Source organism: Lottia gigantea (genome assembly GCF_000327385.1).
Source record: "Lottia gigantea unplaced genomic scaffold LOTGIsca_28, whole genome shotgun sequence".
NCBI lineage: Eukaryota > Metazoa > Mollusca > Gastropoda > Lottiidae > Lottia > Lottia gigantea.
The window spans coordinates 1619950-1646274 of NW_008708898.1; the positions used below are offsets into that span (position 1 = coordinate 1619950).

A 26325-nucleotide genomic window follows, 5' to 3' on the forward strand; every position below is an offset into this window, starting at 1 on the left:
TGCAATACAAAACTACCATGCGTTCGGTTAGGTTAGAAGAACATTTCGAAGTATTTTGTGTGTTTGTTTCACTGATCAATGCTGTTGCAATGAAGCAAAGTTTGACAAGACAGAAGCAATAGCCTACCCGATCTTGATTTCCTTGCCTCGTCCAACGCTTTTACAGTCCAGTACTCTCACCAGCATACCTGACAGGCGGATCGCGTTCAAAAAGTCGAAGCTCAGTACTACAAGTATACGATTATTCTTTTCAATCGTCAATTCAACGTCCAATTCAGTACATTTCCAAACATTATTATCGCGTAACATAGCCAACAAAATATCTTTTTTTTGTTACATTTTTAAATGTAAATTATTTGTTAAAATTCAAATATTATCTGTCTGGATGAGTGAATAGCAGTTGTTAATAGATGGTATGGTCAATACGAAATACTAGATTGGTTATTAACGATTTGAAATTAAGGTTAAATATTTCAATTTAGATTTAAAACAGTTTATTTGAATAGAAACTAATTAAGAAGGTGTATTTAGAAACCAATGGAAATAAGCTAGACATTTGCTGAAATTCCCTTAATTGGTAGCTGTTATGCTTTCTTTTCAAAGACTAAAAATAATCATGTAAACAATTTTTTATTTATGCATAACACACAATCTCAAGCAATGGAAAAAAGTAAACATTTCATCAAGAAGGAAATACGTGAATCAGACTCGAGCGAACTGCCTATGGGATAGGGCACGTATAAGTCCGAAACATCTGTCCCAATTCCAGTTTCTAAGAGCTATTTTGAAAGTTGCCGACTGGAGTAGGGTCATAAAAACTAGTCCTTGTTTTCTCAGGATTTTCCACACCTCCGAAGGTGAGGGTTTTCTTAGACATATTCATTTACTTCGAATCCACCAAACCCAGTTGCTGGGCATCACTGCTATACTCACTGCTCGTTTTGTTTGAAACTTGTTACCTTGTGGCCCTTGATCCTTGGATGCTCATGCAGTAATGGTATGACAATAAACTGCAAAAAAGTCAACCTTTCCGAGGTTAATGCATTTGTTTAAAAAAATTATTTCCTAATAACAACGGCACAACGACATATTTTGCTAACCCTACTTCAGCCGACAACTGTCACAAAAGCTATGAAAGGCAGATATTTCGCACTTGACACGTATCTGCGGCTGCGTGTGATATATTCTTTGCAATCTAACGAACCCTACAAAGAGTGGGCCATGTACTTGAAAACCATAGGTAAAGGCCTTTAATTTGTCTACTGGAAAAACTTTCCAAATTGTTTTCATTCTAATTCTTCTGTCCACGTTTCGAAGACTTAACAACCAGGACAGTTGCAAATAAATCCCAGAGCATTCTTTAATACAACTCTGTGTACTAAAATATTTCATTGACACATGTCTGTGTTGCTGAGATGTGATACAGATGATTTTAGAGCTTGTCGCCGGGTAGAGATTCAACAATTTTTTTTTGTGAAGTAAAAGCTAAAACCATTGCCCATAACATCGACCTCTTTTGGTACAAGACCCTGAAATCTGCCTGTTTAATTTTTCCCACTTAACTCGCTTCTTTTTCAATACTTAAATAATGCCAAATTTCATAATCCAAAATTCTTTCACAATCGAATTTGAATATTTTAGGCAAATCAGGGGCAATAACTACAGCTCCCTTTATCCAAAAACGTTAAAAAAAAACCTATTCATGATTTTAGATTAATTGAAGCATTGGCCTATAAAGGCGATTATCAAATTATTGTGTTATTTCCTTTATAAACAGATAAACACCCGACTGAGGAGTCCACTGCTATATAATTATTAGTGCTATCGTAATATTGTTTCCAATGCAATGTTACAATCATTATTTTATCTTCACATGGAATCTTCAAAACCCAAACGTTTCAAATGTTTCACTCGTTTCTTCTCTGGCTGACCTTGGACCTTCAATTTGAAATGTTTTTCCTGTGTGTATGTGTACCCCGAGGTGTGAATCCGAAATGCTTTGTGGTAACATTTGGAAAGAGGAGAAGTGGGTTGAATACACAAAGGGTAATTTGTAGTACATAGTGAAGAAATTTAGCATTAATTCCAAACTAAACTTGCTGAGCTTCAGAATGATTCTTCAGCTGCAATTTTCTACACATTATGAATGTCTGTGTCCAAATTTGAGTGCACATGCACAAGTCATTGCCGTTACCCACTTAGTATCTCATGGAGTGCTTTTAGCATCATAGCGGCAATCGTGACGAAAAACGAGCTATAAAAACTATAAAACTAAGACCCATAGGGCTATAAAACTAAGGCCCAACTAGAAAACTAAGACCCATAGGGCTATAATACTAAGACCCAACTAGAAAACAAAGACCCATAGGGCTATAAAATTAAGACCCAACAAGAAAACAAAGACCCATAGGGCTATAAAACTAAGACCCACCCCGGTTTCCCCCTTTCAGTGATGCTGGTCGGAGGGGCTGACATGGAAAAAGCGTCTAGTCGTTCGGATGAGACAATAAACCGAGGACCCGTGTACTATTGGCAGTGCACGATAAAGATCCTTCGACTGTTGGAAATCGAAAACATGAGTAGGCTAATGCCGTTGTCCTGGCAAAATTCCCATCATTGCACACTGCATGGCGTTTGCCCGTCCTCATTAGCACATACAGGTGCCGAAAAGCAGGGTGTAAAACTCTATTTCATTTCAGGTTTTGAAAGGAACAGTTTCATTTACTCTAAATTATAACTTATTTAAAACTTGTCTAAAACTTCGAAATTTTGGGTCTTAGTTTTATAGTTCTATGGGTCTTAGTTTTCCATTTGGGTGTTAGTTTTATAGTCCTATGGGTCTTAGTTTTATAGTTGGGCCTTAGTTTTATAGCCCTATGGGTCTTAGTTTTATAGTTGGGTCTTAGTTTTATAGTCCTATGGGTCTTAGTTTTATAGTCCTATGGGTCTTAGTTTTATAGTTGGGTCTTAGTTTTATAGTCCTATGGGTCTTAGTTTTATAGTTGGGTCTTAGTTTTATAGTCCTATGGGTCTTAGTTTTATAGAGTCTTAGGTCTTAGGTCTTAGTTTTATAGACACCCCGTTCCCATCCGTATATCACTTCCGAGGAAGGGCCAGATGTGTCGGGCTATTTATGAAGGATGGTCACATTAGATGTCTGTGGATGACTGCTGAATGACAGTACATCATGCATGATGACAATACATCATGTATGTGGCATTGGGTGACAATATATGACGGTGGGTGACAATAGAAGATGGTGGATGAAGTATATTATGATGGGGGTGACAATATAATGAATATGATGACAGTAGATGACAGTATAGTTGGTAGATGACAGTAGATGGTGGGATGACAATTACATTAATGCATATATAGACACAAATTTATGGAACAACAAACACTGGTTAAAGTTTTGTGCAACGTTTCGACGTGTTTCCCCCTTGTTGACCACCAAGACAAGCCCGGCAATGAAGGAACATCTGCTGTGGCTGAACATCTTGCTATGGATGAAAAACAGGACATAAAGTCAACTTTGACAACACCAAAATACTGACAATCGATAAGCACATAGATAAAACCTGGAGACTTAATGAAGCTATCAACATCAGAAGATACCAGTCTGACCTTAACAGAGATGAAGGTGTTGTAATTATTCATATTCATAAATGTATTCAATTTAAAAAAAATTTCAACTTTAACCATAATTAGTTATTTGAACCAATGTAATTTCTATTAATAAAAGACTCCAATACCAGCAATAGTTGTTTATTTAATCTTCAATTAATCTTTTTTAATTCATTTATTTTATTTCAATTATTTTACTTGATCAGTCTGTATGTTATTTAAGAATTATGTACCTCTTATTGTACCTGTTAAAATTTAATGTAATGTATCAATAAACCATTTATCTCTTGTGTGTTCTTAATAATAAGCATTAATGTATATATAGTTTGCCCATCACTTCTTCTCATTATGTGCCTGAGGACGACAGGGGGGAAACACGTCGAAACGTTGCATAAAACTTTAACCAGTGATTGTTGTTCCATAAAGCTGTGTCTATATATCGTACTCACAATTGCTAAATGTCATTCAAAGACTTTACATTAATATATGACAAAAGATGATGAAAAATGAGTGAAAAATGGTGGATGACAGGAGATGGCGGTAAATTATGAAGGATGATAGGACATGACAGTAAATTATAGGGGATGACATCAGATGATTGTGGGGACAGCAAATGGTGGTATATGACAGCATATAATGGAGGATACCAGTGGGACAAGGGGGTATATTCAAATTGAGTGACGATACGAAGTAATGCTGATTCCTGATTTTAATAATATTTATAGGCGGTTAACGTTATCTCAATCAGGTCAAGGTATATAACGATTCAAGTCCGCTTTAATTTGAAGTAGTTTTTATTGCAGTGATAAATAAGCCGATTGGATATTGGTATTGTTTTGCAATATTTTTTTTTCTTTTTTGGCATTCATTTAAAAATAAAAAGTTCGTTGTGAATGATAGATTTCTCTTTGGCGCTCTCTCGAATGGCGAGCCATAAAAATCATCTATAGATAGGGTTGCAGAATAGATATTTACTATATGATTCCATAAAGTGCAATAACTTAATATTAAATCCATTTATCTTAGCGACACCTCCCTGTCGTTGGTAAGGATATGCTGTGAATCTTTTCAAAACATGAACAAATACTTTTGTTCGAATTTTCATTCTCACAATGAGTTTACTCGAAATATAAATATAAAGGCATACAATACAAAAACAATTCTATTTAATTTATGAATTCAGTTTTATAATATTATCTTCATTAACGTCAGTCAGCGTGTTTTGGGGTATTTTTACCTCATATTTCTTGATAAAACATACAAGTATTATCACTACTGTCATTATCAGGAGACCCTTAAAAGTACCATTTCAAAGTAAATCATGGGAAACACGGGGAAGATAAGAGGCACCAATGGAGATTACATTTCCAGTTTACGACTCTATAGTTTGACAGATTCACATGCCCCACTGACAACAAGTTCTGTTATCGAGTTCGACACAGAAGGAAATTCAAACTTCTTTGGTACAAAACTCCTTGGTGTCGGTATTGGAGACCCGGTTGGAAAATCAAATTTGATATCGTTAACACTCTTGTGGATTGGCGTACTGTTAGAAACTATATTCGTATCTTCCACTCGTAAAGAAAGGGCTGCCGAAATAAATGCAAATAAAAAGTTACTGAGACAGCTGATAAACAAACAAATAGTATGTTAACGCTCTTAAAATGTCAAATGCTGCATATAATCTAATATAAGAGCAGTGTATTCAAAACTTGCAACGACAAAATATGCTCACCTGGTGAAAAAACGGGCGTTTCATCCAAAAAGCAATGATCTGTACTCGACAACTTTGGTTTAGCTGGAGCATATTCTATAGAGCTACAGTTAGTAGATTCTAAATCCAGCAGTGACAAATATAGTGAACCGCTTGTAGATGAGCTGACCATTGGGGAAGACGCTGATGATGTTGCTTCTGAAGGTGGTGAAGAGAATACAGATGGGTAAGATGTAGCCGAGCCAGATGAAGATGTGGCGAACTTTATGGATGTGGTAATCAGTGATGTTGCATTAGCTTCACGGTGGTATTCGGCACGGGATCTTTTAAGTGAGGAATGCCCCATGGCGTAGTATGTTATTTGGGATTGTGTTAAAGACAAATCGCTACATCTTGAGATTCTTCTCAGTACTTCATTATCCTCCTGAAATCAATCACGTTATTTTACGATTTTCATCAAGAAGCTGGTAGAACCTTTTTTTTAAATGGTAAGATCTTTCATATTTGGAATGTTTTGTTTATTTATTATGGTTTATTGTTATAGTATGGTTATATTCATACTTATATCATATGCTAATTACAGAAAATAGACCTCTGTGAATCCAATCCCAAAAATTCAATTTTTACCTACCTTATCATAATTGGATCTCTTAGCGTTGTAGTAAAGGATGTTATCGTCACTTCGGTATTGGTAGATAACTCGCGACTCATCTAAAAAAGGAATAAGTGAGTAATAAGGAAACTACTGACTCCCGGGAGTCCCTAACTATAAGGGAAAAGGTAATCATTATCCAAGAAATATAGAATTCATCGTTTGCTTTAGGGATATGTAGGGGGACATTAACAATATCATATCTCCTTATTTCAATGTGAAAATTGCATTATAATCAGTTAAAATAGAGAACAAGAAGGTTTTTAGATTTACCATTTTCATTTCCAAAAGTAGGTTATACTGCAGCCATGGTGAGGTATTCTCAATTCAGTCTGATGGTTTAAAATTCTTCTGCGATTTATATCGTGTACGACTATCTTGTAACAACATTGAATTAGATGGCTTGTTGTATAACAAATGGACATCGGCTCTTTGAGGATATAGTCAAAACAAAGTAATATGTGCCTCCTTAGATTTGAAATATGTGTAGCAAGGTTAAAATTTAAAATTAATAAACTCTTAATTTTTTTTTTTCAATTAAAGAATATGATATATATTTACTCACAAATGGAGTTGTTGACAAACAATATTGGCCACTCCTAACCATAATAATATCAATTATCAATAAATTTTATCTTGTCATAAACATGTAGTGTGACCTTAAGGGATTGTGGGGTTGTTTTTATATGTATTTGGGACACTATTAGCAACAATTTGCACCATTACAATTAAACGTTTTTCGTCCCTGCAATTTCTCTCAAAATAAGTGTTTGATGACGTCACTAATTCAACACAGATACTCCACTTTTGCGGATGCTGGTTCTTTTTCTACTTTAAAGAAGTAGGCAACAGAATTCAAACATGATAGAAAGAAATTTGACGATAACCCACGTCATATTATGTTTATAGGCATCACTCATGAGATGATTGAGCACCTTATCATGACAAAATTTTCTGCAAGATGGGGGCCAAATCTCTGATAGTTAACGGGAAACGTGTGGGATTCTTGATGTCCCATGATACTTTATGTCGTTTTGAACCTGGTCTCGCTTTTTCTTTGGCATAATTTGCAGTCATGGATTATACCTGGATTCACAACTTAAAACCAGAAGCCACAATTCAGTCTAAACAATGGAAGCATCAGCAATCATCCACTCTCCAAGAGACCAAGTCAGTTCCTTCTGCTGGAAATATTATGGTTCCAGTCTTTCATGGTTTCAAAGGGTATTCTGTTGATGGACTACCTTGATAAAAGAGATGTGACTATTAAATGAAGATATTATGCTGACCTACTGAGATAGTATCTGAGCAACTGTCCCGGTAGGATAGCATATATATCGTCCATTGATAATCGGACATCTTTCTGCATTAGTTGCTAATTGGCGCGGAGGTCCAACACAATTTTCCTGTTCACATATTTATGGTTGCCATGTCCCCTTTATTCGGCTAATTTGGCCAAGTCAGACATGTTTCAAAAAAATGCAAAAGGAACTAGCCGGTCGCCAAGGGTGACTGAACTAACCTTTTTCTTGGTCGGCTTCCAGGAGCCTTGAAGCATCGCTTGCAAAAATGTATAAACCTGGAAGAGGAACTATTTTGAGAAATGGGTGAAACCCGTAGATATAGTATGGGTCCACAGCTAAGCAAAAACATTTTCAGTCAGTACTAATAGAATGCATCTTCGACAAATTGTTCACAATGTAGGCCTAAAGTGCTTAACCCCCAGATAAAAAAAAAACTCATATAGTCGGTGATAAGAGTATCAATAAAGAAATATCAAATATAATTACAATGGTACTGATACAAGAACTCGTTTGAAAATACGTTCTTCTATAATTAAGTAATTAATTAATTAATTAATGAACTTTTGCTTTCAAAAATATTTATAATGCATAATGCAGGTATGGGTGAAGGGAGTTAACTGTGAAATATAGTTTATCAGAACACTGTTAATAAATAAATAATGGATGAGTTTGATTTTCTTAGTCTAGTGGTTTTGGAAGATTCTCAAAACTATCGAGCAAAATATTGGGAAATGTGTACTTTACTTTAAAAACGGGAAAAGGGAACAAGGGTGTTAACAGATGTGAAATATAGTATATCAGAACACAGTTAATTATATAGTAATTTTTAATTTTACTTTGGTATCATATTCAACATCAAACGGTGATTTTAGATTTTGTGCAAATCAACCAAAACAAGCATAATTAAATAAAGCGATACCCAAATTGTTCGATTGATACTTTAGATTTTTTTACTTAACACGAATAAAGCTTCATTTTTAATTGAAGATCCAAAACACTTCTATTTGCCAATGAATGGCATCGATACTCGAACAGGTATGAAAAGACTTTCTTTTCCAATAATTAATTCCAAAAAAGTTCATTTATGCTTTATGCTTGGAGACGTTCACAGGTTGGGCGATGTGTATTTCAAGGGAATTAACAACTCTGAAATACAGTATATCAGAACACAGTTAATTATTTAATGAGCTTCTATTTCTTGGTAAGAAATTCATAATCAATACTTTGATTTTGGAGTTGATGCAAATTTTCCAAAACGTATAGATTTAAATAAAGCTATTATTAAAACAAATCTATCAGTGATAATAAAACTGAATTTTGTGAAAATATATATAAATTTTCAATTTAAAGCTCTATTTTTAATTGGAAATTCTAAGCATTTCCTTTTTTATCTAAAAAATGTATATTAAAAGTTAATCCTATTTAAAGAATTGTTTGATCATGTCTTAGATTTGGCGGCTATGAACAACCATCAATACTATTTATCGCAGGATAATAGAACAGGTCGTTACTTTTCGTACCGTACAAAAATGGGCATTCAAAAACATATGGCCATCCCTACCTAACCCTAACAAAGTCATTTAACATCAAAAATAGCTGTAAAATAAACATACTGACATTTATGATCTATCTAGTATAGCCTACTGTTTGAAGATGGCTTCTTTCCTCACATCTTAAGTTTCGGTAATTATCAAGGTCGTGAGTAATCGCTCTGTATTTATTTAATCAATCTATCGACAGCTCTGATAATGCGACCCGACCCATACTGTACGGCAATAACAATATTCTGAAGCCATCAACATCAGAAAGGTTTTCTGTTCAACATTCACAAAAATATGTTGAAGAAAATATAATTTGTAGACTGACGCCCCGTTCTCCCTTCAACTCCCCTATGTGGCAAATGAAAGATATATCAGTTATACACATTGGCAGCAAACAAACAATAACCTTTAGTTAATTAATTAGGTTGTCATTTAGATTTGACCCCCTCACCCTTCAGAAACAATGAATTAAAGTATCAATTGGCATGATGTGAAAACTATTAGTAACTGTAAATTTATCTTGTAAAGTATCGACTAAGTATCGCGTTCAAAACGACGAATTAGGTCCAGCGGGAAAATATAACAGAAATAATTCATAACAAATATTTATGTATATTGTAAGATGAAATGCATAAATGGTAGCAAAAAATCTACAGTTTCTCATAATCTTAAAATATTGAGTATCATTGTCGTTAATCCACTAATCAAGGATGAAAAGGAACCGAGATATAATCCACGATACCGATTTAAATCTTTGATGGTTTCATTCTCTAACAGTTCGGTAAGTTGTTGTTTTTAGACTACCTATATAATATAGTGAGTTCTGGTCAAGGTACATCATTTCAACCTCTGGTATTCCTGAACATACATTAGTCAGCACAACATTCCTGTTAATAATACAATAAAAATGGATTTTTCACGATCATTTTGTGATGAAAGTGGTAAGTAACATATTCTTATCCGTTTGTTCTCTCTTGTTGTGAAAGCTCAGGAAAATTGCAAGTTTTTATTGTGTCGTGTCTATTAGAGGAGATGTAAAACACAACATTTCCACAATTAACATTCATTCATCATGTTACAACCCTAAATATTCACATGTCGATGTCTATTTTGTAGGTTCACCATTAATGAAAGGACCACCCAAGAACCGACAAAGACGGAACCGCACATATTTCAGTGATGAATCTTTAGATCGTTTAGAAACAGTTTTCAACGAGAATCCATATCCAGATATAGTACAGAGAGAAGCTTTAGGTTTAGAATGCGGTGTCACCGAAGCTAGAATCCAGGTAAGGATTAATAAACTAATCAAAGGGAATGTTTTTATTTGACACTGCGAATTAAAGTAATGAACGTTTCGAACATTATGGCCGATCCTGGATAATAACGATAGCGATCCAAAACCAAAATAACAGTTTGTGGCAATAAATTGGTAGTAACTAATGAATTTTTAATATAAGGAAATATATTCATCATAAATGAGGAAGTATTTCATAACGAAAAGATACTATAATTAACTATTTATAATGTATGTTGATTCCAATTTTACAGGTATGGTTCCAGAACCGTCGTTCCCGTAATAGGCGTACCAAGTCCAAAAAAGCGCCAAAAGCATCACCATCTTCCACTGCCTCATCATCTTCACTATCATTGTCATCTTCATCATCATCTTCGTCACCATCACCAATTAAGATCACGCCGTTGAAACCAAAACCAATTACAACATCAGCAGCTCCTAATGTTGGATTTCAACAACCAATGCTAAGTCCATATGCCTACCCTTACATGTATAATCCAATGATGATGTCACCTATGTATCCTATGATGCCAGTTTCCAACATGTCCAGCTCTTCGTTATGGTCACCAGGTAAGATTAGATTAATTTCGTTAGCACAGCATATCACCAGGGAGATTTTAGGGGTTCGAGGGAGCATTTGTAGGTTGCCAATTCTTCTAGTTTTGAATAGCATTTCGAAAGATGATCCGTTGTTATACGTTATTATAAAACATTGATGATCTGATTAAAAAATATTTAGATAAATTTTTATTTTTCAGTATCGTCTCCATTGAACAGAATATTTGAATTCCCATTGCCTTACTCGCCCACCCAGTCTCAACTATTAATGGGTCGATTCAGTTATCCTCTTACTCCAGAGACTAGTCCATCCACCACCGACTCACCTACTTATCTTCCATTCCCACCAACACCACTCAATTCGATGGCGACTTCCACACCAGTTACACCAGCTATATCTAGTTCGGCAAAGGGAGATAATCGTGAAGAGGAGATCGACGTCGTTACACCCTAAGGCAAAGGTTACATGAATGGTTTTTGATTTAGATAAAGGGCCTTCCGCTTTATTGCAAAACATTTTCATTATCAAAAACGTCCTAAATTATACCTGAAAATGTTTCTTAATTATGCTAATTATATCTATGTATCTAATCGATCAAACTGAATTAGTTTTCAAAGGGTTAATTAAAAACCGAGAGTACTAATTGTTAATTAAGCAGTTCGACCTAGTTTCGGTGATTGGCCCTATACTGGCTCGTTATATTTAGTTGAAATCTTTAGAAAACCTAGGAGTCTTTTCTCTACAATTAGGTATTTATTTTACTCAAACCCGTACAGTAGTTTTCTAACATCTCTCAAAAAGCATGACGAAGTTACGTAAAGTTTTGGCGTTAATTTCTTAACTGCTGGATATTTTTAATTAAATCTTACAAAAAGCGGAATGTCCTTTTAAACGTACTAACAATTTCATTCCAGTGCTTTAAGATTGTTGTATATAATATTCTAATATTCGTGCTTAATGTTTAATGTTTTCTAGATTTATTTATAATTCAGTGCTTTTGCTGTTAGCAAACAACCAGTGCATAACACCACTGACATTTTGTATATATGTGATAATGATGTTTTCGTGAAAATCTTGTAGTGCTTTGTTAAATAATTGTACATTATGTGTAAATAAACACTTCATGCAATCTATTTTTATGTATTTTGTAAAGACAGCAACACATTCTACCCGTCAGCCTACAAAAGATTTAATTTTAGAGTTATCCCCCATTAGCTACAATCTCGTATAATCAGGTGTTGGGGTATTACCGAGTTTGGTACCTCGGGCTGTGTGTGCTTTTGGGTAGTAGTTTTTTCTTAGATGGAGACAAATGTGGGGAGAGGGAATGCAAGTGAAAGAGCCTTTGAATCGCCAATCGACGTGAACCTCTCTAAATCAATAAATCAAACACATAATCTCTATGTTGGGATTACCTTAAACGATAATAACATGTGAACATGCCAATTTAGGAATTCAGCTCTAGTCAGACTTTCAATCAATGAATTCCTATATAAGAGTTTATATACCTTTTGGTTGGGAAAGCAGCATACTTCTACTTTGTCGTTCTGTAGAAAAAATGTCAAGAGTGTTTCTACAGAACGGCAAAGTAGACGTATGCTACTGTAACTAATTATACGGTTCAATATGAGTGACAGTATCAGTACCATTTTTAACGACTGTTGCGGAACATGGATTTCTTCGACAATTGCCATCCATTGCTCGTTTTCCTCATTCTTTAAAAATAATACTGGTTGATAAAGACGAAAACCCCTCTGTATTATGCTTTCAAACATGTGGCGTTTTTTTTAAAAAGAGAAAATCGTTTTTTCGTAGCTTCAAATAAGATTTAATTTCAATGAAGAATGAAATGAAATTCAAACGATTGCGATTAAATTGCGATTAAATGTCCATAAAGAATGTCTCCTTTAACTCGTTATCTCTTGTTAAGCTCGAGCATAGTCCATATCAACTGTTTATAAAACAGTAAGGCCTATTGTTTCATAACACCCATCTTGGACGAACAATTTTTAAAACTGGATTTATGTGTTTTATGACTCTCTGCATTTAAAAATCGTTCGGCTTTTGATTTTTACTCATTAATATCCAGTTAAAGAGACATTCCGGTTTTTGTAGGTCGAAATTTGCTCAAATTTGTGAAAGCTATAAAACCAAAATGTATTCCATAACGTATCTGAAAGTTATAACTAAAAAAATCAAGCTGTTAATTTTTGCAAGCTGTTAGAAAACTACTATACGGAGTAAAATAAACACATGATTAGAGAAATATATCTTTACGTTTTCGAAAGATTTCAACTAAATATAACGAGCCATTTTAAAGTCAATCACCGAAACTAGGTCATACTGCTTAATTAACAATTAGTACTCGCAGTTTTTAATTAACCCTTTTAAAAAAAATTCAGTTTGATCAAGAAGACACATAGATAAAAATAGCACACTTTAGAAATATTTTCAGGTATCATTTACGTTTTCGATAACGAAAATGGTTTACAAAAAAACCTAAGGCCCCTTTAAGGCACACACTTTAACAACTTGGTTAAGACTGGTGAAATTCTGTAGCTTTTTCATCTAATTTTTCCACAAAATTTCAAAAGTAATAACATAACATAACATAACATATTTATTCAGTAGAAAAGGCCACCAGCCCATAGTACAAATTCACAATATACAATATTATAGTAACAAAATATATAACAGCATGTATAAAAAATATATCCAACATAATAAATATTCATACATCATAATCATTTGGTAAACATCTATCATAAATTATAGTTTTACCATAGTTCTTTTCCGTAAAATATATGCACGGTAAACAAAAGTTGCTAAATTCTCAATGCTGTTACTATTTACATGAGACATTACATTTTCAAAAATTAATTTAACATCGTATTTACACAAGGCAATAATTCTTTCCTCAAATCATCATATAAAGGACATTCTAACAAAACATGAATTTCATCTTCAATAATATTTACATTTCTTGTACTACAATTTACATTTACATACTCTTTCGGGTTTAGGGATATTCTGCCATCTTCCAGTTTCTACAGATAAATCATGGTTAGAACACCTGAATCGAGTTAGTGCAACTCTATGTTTATAATTATGTATATTTAAATAACTTTCAAATTCTAATGATTTCTTAAATAAACAATAGTTTTCAAGTTTTGAGTTGAGATGGATGTCAATTGACCATTCTTGACGACAACAATCTTTAATTCTTTGTTTAAATTCCGACATGAATGTCGTTACACTGATAACACCCTGCCTGTCCCAAACATATCCAAAACCGTATTCGTGTAATATGTTTCTGATATGAGATGCCCAGTTAACTCTCCCTGCTTCATGCAAACTCAGAAGCATATTATACGCCGCTTTAGGGTATCTATGACATGGTAAGCTTAGTAATTTTAACCAATATTGAACACAGTTACATATATATATTACATATAATGGGAATCTCCCAACTTCTCCATAAATAGCACAATTTCTTGTTGTGGAACCTACATGCAGTATAGACTTAATGAATTTGAGCTGCAGTGCCTCAATAGAGTCTTTGGGTTTAAAGCCCCATATAGGAGAACCATAACACAAAATTGGCACAATCATACGATCAAATAAAAATAAGGAATCGTTGACACTTATATTACATTTATTAATAAAACCCAACAACATGTTTGAGGCTTTACAAGCCTGTGAAACCAAAGTATCCGTTGCTAGTGTCCAGCATAGCTTGGGAGTAAAAAATATACCTAAATACTTATAATGATTAACAATATCAATTTGCTTTCCATCTAAATACCATCGTTCATAGTTCTTTATTATCCCCCCATGTCTAAAAACAATTACTTTGGTTTTTTTAAGGTTAATTTTCATACCATAAGTTTTACAAAAGGTTTGTATACAGTTAATTTGTGCCTGTAATCTGGCGACTGTATCAGCTACAGCTGCAATGTCATCTGCATATAACAAAGCTACAATATTATTGATTTCGGGATTTACAAATATACCTTGACGTTCATGCAACCTGTCTATAAGCTCATTTAAAAACAAAGTGAATAATAGTGGACTCATCATGCAGCCTTGCCTGGTGCCAATTGTACAATTAAAGTAATCAGTAATGAGAGTTTTATTAGTTTGCACACATGATTTTAATTTGCTATACATTGATTGAATCACTTTAAAAACATTACCTCGAATTCCATTTTTTAATGGCATATATTGCATTAAGTGATGCTGAATTCCATCATATGCGGTACTAAAATCGACATAAATACAATAAAATCTGCCTTTAGCTTTTGTTTAATATTTCTGAATAAGGGCCTGTAATGTGAATATCTGATCGACTGTTCTGTACCTCTTTCTATACCCTCCCTGTGCTTCCAAAAATAAATCATTCATTTCACACCATTTCGTCAATCTAACATTCAGAATTTTTGTGAAAACTTTACTTAACGCTGATAGCAAGGCAATTCCGCGATAGTTTTTAGGATCTTGCACATTGCCTGACTTATGAATGGGGTGAATTATAGCATCGCACCATTTCTGTGGAAAATGTCCTGTTGATAATATTAAATTAAAAAGTAAAAGAATATAAGGTAACATTACATCCAATGAGTTTTTAATCATTTCATTAACCACACCATCTGGACCTGCAGCTTTTGATGTAGGAATAGTATTCACAGTCAAACTTATCTCATCAGCTGTTATTTCGGCGTCTAGAATCTCATTGAATTCTGGAACATGGTTATCAATAGTTTCATGAGCAATATCACTTAAATCCTTATCACTTTCGAAAATGTTATCATTTAATAAATGTTTGAAATATGATGGCCATGCGTGTGCTGTGATTTTAGGTTTCACCGAACGTTGCCTCAGAAATGATCTCATATTTTTCCAAAGCGTGTCACTATTAATTGTTTTGTAAAATGTGTATGTTAAATTGATTTTCTCAAATCGTTTTTTACTTATATCACATTGAATTTTGAATTTAGACTTTGCTTTTTTGTACTAGTGTAAATCCTCATCACTGTTAGTTACTCTGTATACATCCAGAAACCTATATTTCTCACATGTTAACAAGTTACATTCCTCGTTCCACCAGTCTGGTTGTTTTAAAGTTTGATTGGCCCTTGTCGGTTTTATTATCATCGACGTTGCTGCATTTTGTAAAATCTCAGTCAGTTCGGCTACGGCATCATCTGATGTCTTCAAGAGTTTCTGCACGCTTTATAAAGTTACTTTTATTATCAGGACTAGTAAGGTTGTATCGAAATTGTTCTTTTTCAGACGATCTCCATTTAAACTTTGTCCAAGAGGTATTCATTATTTAACTTAAAACAAAGGCCAGAGAACTTAATGTGAAATACCCGAGAGAACGACGAATGTACAACGTACAACAATTCACAATTGAAAGTGAGGTTTACGTCTCACCTTCCTTCGCCCCAGGGCTTATGATGACGGACAACTCCATGCACTGTGCCGATGGAAATGCTGCTAGTGCATAGCGAACTGTGGAGAGATCTTTAACATGCATACTGGGCCTCGGTTTATTGTCCCAGCCGACCAGCTGAACGCCATGCCATGTCTTTTTTTTGAATTTCCAACCTTTGGATTTGTGGCACTGTTATGTCGAAATCCGCTTGAAAAATCCGTGTTTCCAGCTGGAAATACTTTTGAAAAGACCATGATAGATGTTTGAATTAATTGGTCGAATATGGTATTTAGTCCAATGGTAATGACTTGAATTTGTTTCCAATCATTTGTGGCGATAAGAACGGTGTTATCAATTTCTTTGAAGCTCGGTCTGCTACTACAATACAGTGGGCCCAGAATATGGGTATACCATAATATTGTACATTTTCAAAACGGCCTCCGTGAAAGTTACGCTAGCGCTCTGCAACGTATTACGGTAGGTAGGTAGATGACAAGTAAACCTTCGCCTCCAGCGGATGCTGATACCGCAAACTAGGTAGTTGGATTGGGTCAAATTGGATGATTCTGTGTTGTTGGTTTGGTTGTTGATAATTCGTTAAAACTGGTCGGGTCGGATCCAAACTGGTTCTGATCATGGTATTCTGGTTGATTGGTAGTCGAATGGTAGTCGTTAGTTTGGTTTGGTTAGATTATCTAATAACTGTTGGAAAACTAGAAGACCTAAAAAAAAAAAGAAAAGAAAAAAAAAGAATTTGAAAAAAGAGGGGGAAAGGAAAAAATAAAAATAAAAGTGGGAAAAACTTTCAACAAAAGGGGGAAAAGATGTTCTCTGAAGTTTCTGCATTGAAACTTGTTAAATTGATGGGATATAATTTAAAAGTATTATGAAACTAAAGAGAATAAAAACTTAGCCTATCTGTTCAAAACAGATTTGGTTATAAAATGGAAGACGAGTTCCATTATCCAGTATACCAGTGGTCCGTGGGTGAAGCCAAAACATTCTGTATGTTGAGTGGAATGCCGCTGGTTTCCAGGTAACATGTCAGTGGCTTACGAGCGGGTTTCAGTTAAGTGCAACGTGGTCGCATCGACATTTAATGGCGTTGAACTTATGGTCTCGCAGTACATTGTTGGTCCGGAGTCTGAGTTGAAGATATTCAAACTGATAATAAAATGTACCATGGATAACCAATAAACAAAGTATAGCATTAAAGATGGATTCTCTTATTTTTCATTTATGCAACTGAAAATGCTAATTCTTATATGAATAGAAAGTAGAGGTGTTCTAATGACTTGAAAAAGTACCAGTTTGTCTCACCTGTCCACAATGAATTCAAAATCAGCTAAATAAGAAGAGAATTACCAGCAGAATTCCGGTCAAAAAGTCCTTTTTTGTTTATCCAGGCTGTACATACATGGACATTTATGAAACTCTTAATTATATGCAATAAGAACATAATAATATGATTAAAAATACACGATAATGCATTAGAAACACCAATTAATCAATTAGTTTACCTAATTTGACATAAAAAAATAAGGAAGCCAATCTTTAAATTCCTAAGTAAGTGTCGGAATTATCTCCCAAAGTCTATAAATTTAAGGACTATATTTAAGTCGCAATATTACTTTCACTTGACAAATCACTGGTAACTACCGGATGTAAAGAGTCTCACCCAATAAACACAACGAAATTCACCAAAATTACCGAGTCAGATTCAGTTTACGACAACTGCCGAGAATTGCCGAATGGTACTTATCGAACACAAACTCGCTCACTAACTTTATCCCTTTCAAAATAAAAAAAAACAAAGCTGAACATAAAACCCCAAACTAAATCCAAAGAAAACGAAGAATTTTTGTAACTTCAAAACAAACCCAAATCACTAAAACAAAGCTATTCAAATAGCAATTCAAGTTTGATCCATATTTTGTCGATATTTTGTAAAGGTAATTTTTATTCAAAGTATTATTTTACTAGCGATATCTTTTTTTTTTTAGAAATTAACGATATCATTAACTAACCTCTTCTAAATAATAGAAACATTATTTTAGATTTCATTTCCGATATTTGTAAAGTAATGTATACACATTTGAAATTCCTATCAGTTTCAGATGTTAACATCCTTTTTTGCAGAAAAGTTCAGCAAATGAAAAACAATATGTTGTATTGTAAAATACAAATCAATAATTGTAACAATGTAGCCTATGGTGACTCCTTGGCAAATTACTTTAGATAAAGATCTTGCTCATAAATCATCCAGTTTTTTAGTCCATAATGACTACAGGAAAACAGTATTTTGACCAATGAAAGACGTAACAAACGGGATTTATTTTATGTCAAATGTAAAATAAAATCATGAACTGCATTTTTAAATGTTCTTCTTTATTTGAATTTCTAGATTTTTTCATTTAAAGAATAAAATGGTAATAATTGACAATAAAACTTCCAGCAATATTTAGTCAAACCTTTAAAAAAAGAAAATCTCATTGCCTCTCATTTAAGTTTTTGCTTGTCCATAATGAAATGGCGACAAACCAACTTCAAAGTGTTTATCCTAATGGCTTAAATATTCAACGACAACCAGATAATACCCTTCGTTACCACCTACAATCATACTGCCACTAATGCCTCTCATATCATCAGACGCCACTACCAGAATCTTCAACACCAATATCCTCATGTCTACAGCAAGAGACTTGTTACAGCTTACAGAAGAAATAAAAATTTCAGTAATATCCTAGTCCATGGTATAGACTTAACCCTCGCTAGTCTTAAAACATCTGACTTCTTTTCTTTTGAATTTCCTACAGTGACTTTTATTAATATTATATTAATGCTTCTTATCTTCTTATAGATACATGAAAAGATTTTGTTTCACAATACAGGTTTTATCTTGAGATGATTATTGATATATCAGAAGAACATTGACTCAGCTATTTCAGCTAAAGAAATGATACTACCACAGATAGTATTACAGAGACATCCTTAGTTAACATATCTAATTATCTTAACATTTAACTTGCACCTTGTTTTATCATAAATCTTTTCATTGTGACCTCATGAGACTATGTTCTCATCACCATCTAATAAGAACCCTCTTTTAAAACTCGATCTTCATTAGCCCACATGGTGCAGAAAAGTAGGACGTAAACTCCATTCATTTCATTCTGAGTTAAGAATTTACAAAAAGTAGTATACTCTCACCTTTACCATTCATATATTAGTGCTAATATAAAATAGCAGTGTGAACATAACCATATTGATAGGAGACCCATACTTGTTTATAAAAATGATGTCCCCTTTTTTAATTTTCAATCGCTCCTATATATAGTTGGCTGAAATAGGTCAGTTGTCCGAAGATCGCATTGCGTGAAAACAACATGATTTATTTTAGGTTTTGTTTTAATATTTATAGCTTTTATTTCAAATAAATTTGCATAATCTGAGATATTTATAAATATTTTTATATTAAATAATGGTATGAAATTTATAAATGAAAAGAAAATAAGTTACCTTGTTATGAAATCCATTAACAAAACATTTAAAATCTAGTTTAAAAATAAAAGAGCATAAATGTTAAAGATCATGGAATAAAGATACAAAGATATATACATACGACTAAAACATTCCAATAGGTTAAAAAGCATCGAACAGAAATCCAAATATTTTGGTAAACAAAAGTTTTACTGAAATCATGATCTACTGTCACAATATTGTTTAAGATTTTTCAGTATGAAGGTCAATATTAAAACCAAAATATATCTTTAATGTTAGTAAAAACAGAATTGAGATTAGGGATTGAGCAATAAGCCCTTTCGACTTTTAACTGTTAGGAAGAAGAACACATGAAATGAAAAAAAAACCCACAAAAACGGTCACTTTTAGGACGTCCAATAAGTCGCGTGGTAACCTGACAAATACTTATTGTTAATTAAAAATTCAATACATCATGAGCATGACCATTTTGAGTTAGTTAAATTGAAAGTATAACACTGCCGGATATACAAATTTTGAATCCACACTACTGCGAGGCCTTGTCACTTGGCCAACCAGCATGTCCACAAGATATACTGTGTGCAGTGCGCGAGAAGAGGTGAAGTAGCTGCTTCAAATAGGCAACGCGCCTGCTTATGAGATCACAAGAAGTTCCTGGTCGAGAAGAACATCGCCATGCAAGAGCAACCACCCTAACTGGCTCCATGTAATTTTGTCATCTTTTCCAAGCTCATGGGTTAGTAAAGGTGACCCGTTTTGGTGGTGGTAGACATCAAGAAGGCCACGATGACAGAGCTGCCAGAAATCTTCCAGCTGATCAATTTTGAGATACGCTTCAGTTCACACTGTTAAAGGTTAACAAGTGTTTTGGAAATCATGGAATGGATATAAATTTAAGCGCTTCAATTGTAAGAGGTCTAATGGTAACTTTATTTTGCTGGCGGCATTCATAGTTCATTTTGTATTTAATATCTATTCAATATCTATTCAATAGAAATATGGATTGGACATTTTTACAAAAAATACAATGTATGCAGAATTTATATTGTAAATATTCTTAGTAAAAAGCATGTTTCATTCTTTTGCTTTCATTTCAATTTGTCCTTAATGCTCAAAATCACTTCAAATATTGGTTTAATGAAGGGTTCGAATTTAATGGCGATTTTCCTAGTTTAGAAATAAAGGTGTGAATAAAATGGCTCTGTGTTGATTCATACTAGTTTTCTATTATTTTACCAAAGAGAATAATCAAAATAATGATATTTGTTTTAGTCTGTAAAACTTTTATTTAATAATCTCTCGACAATTTAACATCAAAATTACTTACAAATTCAATCCATTCATTACTCTTAACATAACAATAGGTTACGTCCCTTGGGAGAGCGAGGGAAAAAGGATTCACAAGAGTTAACCCCGGGACAGCATTTGTCACAAGATGTTAAAGATCCAATAAGAACAAGTCAACTGCTCTTCTGTTATAATAAATGGTTTGAATAGAAGCGAGTACCCAGGTCTCCACCTGTCGAACTTCATATCAATCCCTTCACTCACTTTCAGCTATAATTAGACTACAGGCCATTTCATTGATCGTAATTTCGTTTTTAAATACTCTTTCAGATTATAACAGAGAAACAAAACGAGAACAAAACACACGAGGCCCTCAAATACGACCTGTTCTCCAAACAAATGCCGTTTTGCAATTAAAAATCTCATTTTCTTGTAAATCCTTTAGCTGTTACACTGGCTTATTGTCAGACGATCGATCTTTGACAGTCCCAACAAAACATTATGAAGCGAGATCGGATATTTGACAAAACCCTGCAAGCAATAAAACGTATTTTGTCGGCCATATATCCACTGTTTATGTGATAAATGTTCTGTGTGTTAAACCCAGTTAATGCCTTGGTTTATTGGCGAAACAACGGCAATAATAAATGAAGCTGAAACCTATTCAGTCAACTCAATTGTTTCGTTTCCCCAATGGACGTTTAGTATTTATCGCCTTCACATTGAAGACATGTAAAATGTCAATCCGATTTTTTACATAACCAGCCTAATTAGACCTTTATTTATGAGACTCTATAATGTAGCTAGCACATTTTTCTCCCATTTTCACGAAGGTTATGAGTGCTATAGAAATATTTATTAATATTGAAAGTTTAATCACAATTGTGAATTACATTACCTCTTAAATCAACAATCTATATTTCGTCGACATTATTCTATTTTCTAATTTACTTCTGTAATGAATGTTTTTATTGCTTGACTAATGTTCTACAATCCATTAGCTAGTGTTAACTGATGCATTTCAATAGATTTTATTGCCGATTCCACAATGGGTTATATAGGTAGGATATTGAAAAGCAAGGAATAAAGCTAAATCGCTTTACTAAATTAACTCTCTGAAAGGTTAACACTTATAACGAAACATTTCAGTCTGAAGTCTGTGTATTTTTGCATTGATGAGCGAAATTTTAACAACCTTGTTTCGTTTAAAGGTTGGAAGTGTTAAATATCTCAAAAATACACCAGAACCAGATCTCTTTTTCTGTTTTCATTTTTAACAAATGTAAGCCGTACGAATTACCGTTGGTCTTATCAACTACAGTCTCCAAAGGGGTATACGTGCATTATTTAATATTTGTATTTAGGTCATGTTAGCGTGAATTTTAATTAACAACAAAAATATCGTACAGTAGTACGATGATCTTGCATTATTTAATGTTTGTAATTAGGTCATGTTAGCGTGAATTTTAAATAACAATAGAAATATCGTACAGTAGTACGATGACCATAACGGTAGGATCTTGTTCAATACTAATTGTCCCCTAAAAAAAATTCAACATAACATTACCATGAAAATTTTGAGTAGACCAATGTCGGATATTTGCATTTTTTCTTCCGCATCTAATTCTCTTTTTTATACCAATATATGAAGGAAATGGAATGTTTAGACAAATCAAAACCCAGATGAAATATAGGCATGTAAGGGAGAGAAGAAGGAAGAAATACCAAGGTATACCTATATATCTAGATATACATGTTAATATGTATTAGGATACCATTGAGTTATTTTTATCAATGTCTTTTCCGTTTCAGGAGGTGAACTTGAAGATAATCGCCTGTCAAATCGCAGCATTTCAGTTCAAAGGTGTTTGTTTTGCATCTTACTAGAATAGTAATACTAATACAAATGTATTTTTTAATATTGATATTTGACTTTTTCGGTCCGCTTGAATTACGTTTCAGCTGTCAAGGTCACCAGTTCTAAAACGAAAGTAATATGGACGAAAAACGTTAAACAAAATCGACATTATGAATCATAAAAAAGTAGAATACGCTTCGTGTACAAACAGGTAAAATAAGGTACCTTAACAGAGACGACATATCAATTAAACGATTTATAAGATCGTTCTCGAAGTAGTTTTAGATTTAAAAGCTTGGTCACTCTGATATCGGGTCATGAAAACTAGGAAAACGAAAAGTTAATGGAATAGAAGACAAGAGACACATAAATGTAAAGTAAAAATTTTAATATAAAATGTGGAGTCCAGACAGTTTCTACCAGATCGGATTCATAGTTGATCGAAACGGAAGAAATTAACGAGATTTCAGCTCACATTAATATCCACCCAGCATTAATGTGCTATCCATCATATACGTCACGCTTAGCTCAATGACAATAGTTGACTGCGGCACTAAACCGGATCCTCTACTTTTGCTTTCCTATTTTAAGTCACAATCCATTTCCGTCACTTAAAACGATAAAGCGACTCAATGTCTTTGTTCCATATTCAGTGCACAAACTTTATTGGTTTCTCTTTGAGTGATTATCGAGTTATAGTTTCCTATTGCCGGCGAATTATTCGGAATTCACCAAGCATCACGACTTGCTGAAATGTAGAAGAGCGCACGTGATGAAAACTCATTTGACAAAAAAAAACTAGAAGCATTGATAATATAAACGATTTGTAAATTATTTTAAGATTTTTCTGCGAGATTAACCTTTGATTTTATAAAGGAGGAGACGGTTTTCTCGGATCATTGCGTCTTTTTATTGGCTTCAAAAGAAATGTGTAATTGACTTTTCATCACAGTTCACGGTGTTTCAATATTTATACCATAATAATGGATGCTTCGTGTGTTTTACCCGCACATAGGACACTGCCTGTCAATTAAACACGCACGTGTAGTTTATATTGCGCACACGAGCCTGTTACTTTGCTTCCGACCACCTCAGATCGGGACCGTTTTACAAGTATCGGTTTTCGGCAGAATGCGGGCTACCTTTAAGAAGAAATAACAAACTTGATATGGTGTCTTAAGTGGGATGTCCTGAATAATAATAAACTAAAGAGTTAATTAAAATATGATATTGAATATTTAATTAGGAAAATATTGACACATCTAAGCTTAGATTTAAATAATGTTGTATTGACAGAAATCTTTATTAAATGTATTTAACGAATAAAGCCTTTTTTAAACGGCGAGAATATATGAAAACACATATGCAAAAGATACATACGTATGTAAATGTCGCTGTATAAACATGGCTTTAGTGCATTTATGTAACGATACTGAAACGCAAGGTAACACCTCTCAAATTAGTTATGTATTATCTTTTATATTGTGACTGGTTTATTTATTCAAAATTGAGAAACTTTTAAGGTATCCATAATAAAAAAATTTTATAAGCATTTGCATTCACTTCATCAATCTTACCAAGTCTTCTTGAATAAAAAATTGAGATATTTTGGTATGATTGTGACAGCTTTGACATTGAAACAAGAAATCTTATTATCACCAATTTAACAAGTTAAAATATTTTAATGTTTCAGGAAAATTAACATTGAAAATAAACGCCAAGCATCCAATCTTTAATTTTGAACCTACTTATTTAAAAATAATAATTTCGAAGCCGTATTCCCTTAATATTGTACCCTAATTATGCATCAAACACATGTGAAGAACATATAACATGTTGTTTCGCTTAAATTCTAGGGTCGTTACATTAACATTCAGTCAATTGGTTTATAGCATGAGTAACAAATAAACTTATCTCATTTATAAACTCAATATAAACTGATTTATTTTTATCAGAAAACTCATAATAAAAGGAAATATCCGTGTAGCGGAGTTACAGTTAGCTAGTCTAATCTCAATTTCCGTTTTTGATGGAACTACTTTGTTCACAGAGCGAAATGATAAATCGAGCGCAAACAAATCAACGATGACTTCAGTTTTCAACTATTAAATCCGTCTCTCTGAAGCCTGGCCTACAATCACTTCACAAAATACAATCGGAAGTCGCGAGTTGCAAATAAATCTTTGGTGGCCATTAGAACTCGGTGATGCATTTAAAATACTTTTATCCAATTAGGTTGGTGACATTTGTATCACGAGGAAAATTGCTTGTATCTGATAGTTTGAATGAGACGAACGAGAGGAGAATAGAATATTGGCAATTACTGGAATGATCGTATTATTGAATTCAGTGTTTGATGAATACGACTTAGAATTCAATTATCTCCTTTACATTTGACCGTAATGTACAATGGCGTAATAGTTGCGCTGTACTATTGGATTTGATTTCTCTGTCGTCTTTATAAAACGAATTGTAGGTAGGTGCCTCAGAAAGTGCGAAATGGGATTTTTATTTCAATTATTTTGTTATTAAATCTGATTGGCTCTTGTTCAATCAGAGTTCAATAATAATGATGCAAAACTTTAAAATTTCTACAGGTATCTACTTATGGAGGTCAATTTACGCCATTAATCCATGCTCTACCGATTTGTCTAATACACTGATTCAAAGACAAATGTAAAATATCTTATTACCTACTACTAATTATTCAAACAACATAATGATTGAAATGCTAAAATCGAATGTTTATATTCACATGTAACTTAACTAAAGTTCATTCAAATAATTTATTTAGTATATTCCAAAAATCTTAAATGATAAACCACTGTCATATTTGATAAATACCAGAAGTATATTTCAACTGTAAAGTGTTATTTCTAAATTGGAAAATGTTTGTAGTAAAATGATTAGAGTATTATGTCTTCTGTTTTATCTCAAATAAATAATCTTTTATGCAAATTATTTAGGTTGTGACTCTATTGAATATTCAGCATTGCAACGTCATTTTTTTAAACAATGAAAGAGTAGCAGGCCAATTTTTGTGGCCGATGGATACACTAATTTTTTGGATTGATTGTAATTATTGTAAATAAATAAAATAAAAAAATTGTAATTCAAATAAAACGTCTAAAAAGTCATGAATTTTTTTTATCGTTATTCATAAACTTCAAACAATATAATTCATAAAACTAAAAATATATTAAATAAAAATATCACAGATTATGCAAATTCATTTGAATTAAAGGCTACACACTCACTGTAGGAACGATTAAAAATTAAAAATGGGGACATCGTTTATATAAACAAAGTATGGATCACCTTAGAATAGGGGTGCAAATTTGTTTAGACTGTTATTTTTTAACAAAACTAGTATATTAATGATAAAGGTGCAAATTTACTACTTTTTTTTAAATAATTGACACAGATCAAGTTCTAAAAGAGGGTTGTTATGTTTAAATTGTAGCCGTTTCAAAATTGAAATGAGAGGCAATGAGGTCTTATTTTTAGAGGGTTAACCAAATATCACCCATTATTCAAAATCTAATTGC

The 26325-nt window shown here is 33.3% G+C and overlaps 1 protein-coding gene across 1 annotated transcript; it reads left to right on the forward strand.

Moving 5' to 3' along the window:
- Positions 1 to 9980: 9980 nt before the first annotated feature.
- Positions 9981 to 10425, forward strand: LOTGIDRAFT_100384 (hypothetical protein; the record flags this gene model as incomplete). Its single annotated transcript, XM_009056578.1, has 2 exons — positions 9981 to 10127; positions 10390 to 10425. Coding segments are annotated over 2 exons (183 nt in total), but the record flags the coding sequence as incomplete, so codon positions are not given.
- Positions 10426 to 26325: the final 15900 nt, after the last annotated feature.